Source organism: Gymnoscopelus braueri, assembly GCF_963280865.1.
Source record: "Gymnoscopelus braueri genome assembly, chromosome: 17".
Lineage (NCBI taxonomy): Eukaryota > Metazoa > Chordata > Actinopteri > Myctophiformes > Myctophidae > Gymnoscopelus > Gymnoscopelus braueri.
The window spans coordinates 6,872,948-6,878,970 of NC_137617.1; the positions used below are offsets into that span (position 1 = coordinate 6,872,948).

General features: G+C 40.3%; 1 protein-coding gene across 3 annotated transcripts; it reads left to right on the forward strand.

The window, feature by feature from the left end:
* Window positions 1-375: 375 nt before the first annotated feature.
* On the forward strand, window positions 376-5,727 carry LOC308104052 (uncharacterized protein). 3 transcript variants are annotated; one of them, XM_080454315.1, is made up of 8 exons: window positions 376-951; window positions 1,364-1,437; window positions 1,538-1,616; window positions 3,430-3,497; window positions 3,597-3,675; window positions 4,119-4,186; window positions 4,667-4,802; window positions 4,993-5,727. In XM_080454315.1, exons 1-8 carry the CDS (start codon window positions 525-527, stop codon window positions 5,148-5,150), a joined length of 1,089 nt encoding a protein of 362 aa, XP_080310441.1. In that variant the 5' UTR covers window positions 376-524; the 3' UTR covers window positions 5,151-5,727. The 3 variants fall into 3 exon arrangements, with proteins under 3 accessions (XP_080310441.1, XP_080310442.1, XP_080310443.1); XM_080454316.1 differs by having other exon boundaries at window positions 4,670-4,802; XM_080454317.1 differs by lacking the exons at window positions 3,430-3,497; window positions 3,597-3,675.
* Window positions 5,728-6,023: the final 296 nt, after the last annotated feature.

Sequence of the window (6,023 nt, forward strand, 5' to 3'; positions counted from 1 at the left end):
GTCTCAAAAGCTTTTTTAAAAACTTAAAAGTTTGAAAATAGCCGATCTACAAGGTCACAACGCGTCGCATCATGACGCGTTGTGAAAGTTGAAACACAGAGTTTCAGAAGTCAGATTATGGCATGATATTAATCCCATATTACTGTGGCATTGTTAGACAAAGTGATGGAGAATAATACATTCAGAGAGTTAATTTCTGGTAATCTTGAAGAGGAACTCCAGTGAAGACAAAATAGAGTGAATGTTGTTATTATTATGACTAACATTCAGTAAACTTCATATTCCAGGAGTTTAAAACCCAGACTAAACTGACAGAATGTGTCAGAGAACAGAGTGAAGTTGCTAGAAGGAAAGTGAGTGTGGTGAACTGTCCAGACTGGTCGACTACACCTCCATCATAGAAGATCAAAGACGTCCTTCTACACGGTGTGACTCTGTGTTCTCCTGAACTCCATGCTGTCCTGTTGACTGTTGATGTCAGGTCCAGTTTCTCTGAAGCTGACAGAAGATCAGTGGAGGAACACATGGAGCTGCTGGGGGACAGAGTCTGGAGACACACTCTGGTTCTGTTCACATGGGGATACTGGCTGGGAAGGAGACGTGTTGAGGAGTACATAGAGTCTGAAGGAGAACCTCTGAGGTGGATCCTGGAGAAATGTGGATACCGGTACCATGTTCTAAACTGCAACAAGTATGACATTTCAGAAGTCACAGAGCTGAAGGTGAAAATAGAAGACATGGTGTACAGGAACAGAGGACATTTTGGACAAATGCCACTGTTTGAAAGATTAAAAATAACAGAAGAACAATGGAAGAACAGAGAGCAGGAGATCATTGAGAGGATGTTGAAGTCTGTGGTGACGGAGCCAGAAGAACCAACCCTTCCAGCTGTCAGGAGAAGGAACAACATGGACCAAGAGGATGCACGGAGCAAGGACTATCCTCCCGATAGTGAGTATCAATGTGTGTGTGTGTGTGTGTGTGTGTGTGTGTGTGTGTGTGTGTGTGTGTGTGTGTGTGTGTGTGTGTGTGTGCGTGCGTGCGTGCGTGCGTGCGTGCGTGCGTGCGTGCGTGCGTGCGTGCGTGCGTGCGTGCGTGCGTGCGTGCGTGCGTGCGTGCGTGCGTGCGTGCGTGCGTGCGTGCGTGGGTGGGGGGGTGGGGGGGTGTACACATATGAATGGTCGCATTTTCATGAAACTTGGAGGGAATGATCAGTAGGCTGCTCTGAGGTCAAATTGACATCATGGTTCATATGTGAGGAACAGAGACATGTAGATGTTGTGCTGGGCTGCAGGGTTTTCACATCCAGGTGTGTTTTTATTGTCATTGTAAATGTCTTGCTGTCTGTTGTCTTCTGTTCCAGTGAGTGGTGGAACACGCTCTTCAGGATATGACACCATGAGTGAAGCTCCTACCCAGACTGATGCTGATGTAAGAGTGAGAGATGAAGATGTTTCATAGATGAAACTTTAGTCTGACATTAATCACACACATTTTAATTATTATTTATTTACTTTATATTTTATTTTATTACAAGTCTGTGGTGAAGGAGCCAGTAGAATCATCCCTACCAGCTGTCAGGAGAAGGAACAGCATGGAGCGGAATCCTCCAAGCAGTGAGTATGAATATCAAGTACAGCATATCATCACTGTCAGGTGTAAACCTCGTTCAATAACCTGTATTTCAATGGATCCAATAGACTCTATTGGATCCATTGAAATACAGGTTATTTTTCCCATTTCCTCTAGCGGTTGTAATGTCACACTTCGGTGCTCTATTAAGCGTGCCAACGTGTCGTCACCACGGGGGGGCGAGGCATTGGGCGTGGCATTGGGCAATGTTAAGTCAACCTGTTTTTACCCCTCAAAGATGTCTGCAGCTACCAAAAGACACTTGTTGACGCCTCCTTCAGGTTTTTTGGCACGCTCTATTGAATAGAGCACCGAAGTGTGACATTACTGCCGCTAGAGGCCGCTATCGCCCTGGGTCACAGAGTAATTTGTTGTATTAGGAATCCTATTAATCTTAGATTGTGTCATATAAGAACTGTGTTCCAAAAATAAATGTATTCCCTCTGTCATTTTACTCATATGAATATGAAGCATCAACTGATGGTGAAAAAGGAAGATTATTATTATGTTTTCTCCAAACACAGACGTCATAAACGACACAAAGTCACATTCCTGACTAAATGGCTGAGGTGATATTTATGTTTGGAACACAGTTCTTATATGATGTGATCTAAGATTTCTCTATGGGATTTCCAATACAAAAAACACCTCTGTGACCCAGGGGTAGTGGGAGGTGTCCCCACATGTGAAACTAAATGTAATGCCTCAACTCCTACATTTAAGTGCTTGTCAGGGTGGGGGGTCCCCAGTTAAATTATGATTATTTTGGGGGGTCACGGCCTGAAAAGGTTGAGAACCACAAGTAGTTATGGAGTCACAAAAAGCTCTTGTTAATACTTTCATTGGATCAATATTTCTAAAACCCACAGACAGACTATTTTCACTAATAACATAAAAAGTCAGAATACAGAGATACAGCTTCTGCTCGACAGCGATGATTTTGTAAGTGTGTGTGTGTGTGTGTGTGTGTTTGTGTGTGTGTGTGTGTGTGTGTGTGTGTGTGTGTGTGTGTGTGTGTGTGTGTGTGTGTGTGTGTGTGTGTGTGTGTGTGTGTGTGTGTGTGTGTGTGTGTGTGTGTGTGTGTGTGTGTGTGTGTGTGTTTTTGTTTTTGTGTGTGTGCGTGCGTGCAAGATGATGAATTTTTGTGTTTAAGAGGTCAAAGGTCAACATGACATCATGGTTCATATGTGAGGAACAGAGACATGTAGAGATGTTGTGCTGGGCTGCAGGGTTTTCACATCCAGGTGTGTTTTTATTGTCTTTGTGGATTTGTGGATTTGGAACCCATTTTTTGACATTACTCCTACAGATTTTATCCAAACGTCATGCAAATTGGTACATACACAGTATCTCTTTAGTCATGTGATCAACCCGGATCTGTCCCATATTCCATCCTGATTGGCTAAGGTTGAATTTGAAAGTTTGCAGGATTGGTCCGTTTTGAACAAAATGCCTCAAATCATGAACACAGCTTGCAATTTCCGTGAAATTTCACACGCACATTCCCACTAGGCCGAGAAAGAAATGCCACCCATTTCACATTGGCCTGTTATAGCGCCACCAGCAGGTCTAATTTAGCAAAACACATTTTTGGAATAAAATGCCTCAAATCATGAATGCAGTGTCCGATTGCCGTGAAAGGCCTAAGAAGAAATGGCACACTTTTCATATTGGCCTATTATAGCGCCACCAGGAGGCCACAATAACGTACCTGACCTGGCGGAGACCTGTGCTCCGAGGAGCACTTTTTCTAGTTATCATTGTAAATGTCTTGCTGTCTGTTGTCTTCTGTTCCAGTGAGTGGTGGAACACGCTCTTCAGGATATGACACCATGAGTGAAGCTCCTACCCAGACTGGTGTTGATGTAAGTGTGAGAGATGAAGTTTCATAGCATCTTCATAGATAAACAATAATAAAACAACATTTGAATTATTTACTATATGTTTGTTTTTGTTTTTTTCAGTCTGTGGTGAAGGAGCCAATAGAATCAACCCTACCAGCTGTCAGGAGAAGGAACAGCATGCAGTGGCTTCCTCCAAGCAGTGAGTATCAATATCCTGTTCAATCCTATGTTCAATACTGTTACTTTTCAGGAAATGGAAACAAATATAACCGTTTAAATGGGTAGTTATTATTATTATTTACTCACAAGATCATTAATACTTTTTATTGGTCATTTGTGTGTGTGTGTGTGTGTGTGTGTGTGTGTGTGTGTGTGTGTGTGTGTGTGTGTGTGTGTGTGTGTGTGTGTGTGTGTGTGTGTGTGTGTGTGTGTGTGTGTGTGTGTGTGTGTGTGTGTGTGTGTGTGTGTGTGTGTACAAATTACATAAGAATGGATGGGTGTATTTTCATTTAAATTGTAGGTAATGATCAGTAGGTTGCCATGAAAAGATACACTTTTGTGTGGAAGAGGTCAAGGTCAAAATGACATCATGGTTCATATTATCATTGTAAATGTCTTGCTGTCTGTTGTCTTCTGTTCCAGTGAGTGGTGGAACACGCTCTTCAGGATTTGACACCATGACTGTAGTTTCCAGCCTGGCAGACACTGATGTAAGTGAGAGAGATGAAGATGTTTCATAGATAAAACTTAATTTGACTTAAATCAAACACATTTTAATTATTATATTTTTACCTTATATTTTTTTCATACAGTACATGATCATTGTAACGGATTTATTTTGTATCATTATTGACGTTATTTCTCCATCATACATGATCATTATAAGAACAGTAATATATTTTCCTTTTTCTTTATTAATATTACATTACATTTAGTTGATGTTTCTTTTTATGTAACTATTATAATTTTTTGGCTGATTGAATACTGTATCAGTCAGAAATGTAAACACAAACAGCACAGAGGTACAGTAAGACATTTAGGCTAAAAGGATAACACAAAAAGGTCCTGGGGACTTGTTTCCATTGTGGGCCATGTATTCAATTCATCAACATAGCATAACAAATGCATACAAACACTATTATGTTGCTGTAGTGAATTTTCCCTCTCTTACCTGTCAATATTGTGACAAGGAGACACGACAGAAGACCCTGTTTGAAAGACTGACAGGAAGGAGAACTTTAACACCAGAAGAATGGAAGAAGAGAGAGGAGCAGGTGATAGAGAGGATGTTGAAGTTTGTGATGATGGAGCCACAAGAACCAAGTAGTGAGTCTTACTTTTATCCTCTTATGTGGACATAAATAATTTATTACAATGTGCGTGTGTGCATAAAATAACAAGAATAGATGGGTGCATTTTCATGAAACTGGGAGAGAATGATCAGTGTGCTCTGAAGTTCGAGAGACATTTTTATTATCATTGTAAATGTCTTGCTGTCTGTTGTCTTCTGTTCCAGTGAGTGAAACATACTGCTGGTCACCTGCTAAGGTCTCTGATTGGCTGACTACACATTTTGGACCCATAGCGTCCTCTTCAGGATATGACACCATGACTATAGCTCCCAGCCAGGCAGACACTGATGTGATGAGTGTGAGAGATGAAGATGTTTCATAGATGAAACTTTAGTATTGATTTATACTTTGTTGCACGCCAGTGTCAGTAGATCTACAAGCTCACAACTAGTCATGTGCATTGTTGGTTCTTTGCAGTGTACATTGAATCTTTCGAATCAGTTCATTAAAACTTTGAGTTTTTGTACAGGTGAAATTTCTATTGTATCATGTATATATTTATATATGTTGTATATAATAAATAAGTCAGATTTAAGAACAGAAGAAAATGTTTCTAAACTAAAGCCTGACCGATACAGTATATCATCCAGCTGATAGTTGCTGGAATGCTGGTGAATTTTCCCTTTGTTAAATCTCTAGTTGTCTCTGAAATCCCACATCGGTCAGGCTCTAAACATGTTATCATTTATAGGCTACATTTACAACTACTAAGGGATCAAAGTGTTCCCTACATTTCTTTGAGCAGTATATAGGCTATTAGCTTTCAGAGAAAATGTATTTCAACATTATTACAATATTTGCTCAAGCTCAAGTTTCTCATTTTATGTTTTATGTTATTTGTTGCATCCTGTATATTAATGTACACTGTTCTGTTTCATCTAAATAAATCACTGGTTCATGTAAAAGTACAGTACTGGAGATTTGTTTTCTTAAATACTAATTATTTGTAATAATTAAAAAACAATCTTGTCAACAATATTTCCTAAAATACAGAATTAATGAAGTAAAGTAGCCTACATTAAATGGTGCATTTATATAGCAGCGCTTTACATTGATTGTGCCATTAACCCATTCACACACACATTCATACACCGATGGCGGAGGAAACCATGCAAGGCACCAACCTGCTCATCGGGAGCAATTAGGGGTTCAGCATCTTGCTCAAGGACACTTCGACACTAACTCTAGGGGAGCG

Excerpts from the sequence above, each read along its gene's own strand:
- LOC308104052 (XM_080454315.1), top strand. The coding sequence starts at position 525 with ATGGAGCTGCTGGGGGACAGAGTCTGGAGACACACTCTGGTTCTGTTC. Across the intron at positions 952-1,363 it reads CAAGGACTATCCTCCCGATA|TGAGTGGTGGAACACGCTCT; the intron begins GTGAGTATCAAT and ends CTTCTGTTCCAG. Across the intron at positions 1,438-1,537 it reads AGACTGATGCTGATGTAAGA|TCTGTGGTGAAGGAGCCAGT; the intron begins GTGAGAGATGAA and ends TTTTATTACAAG.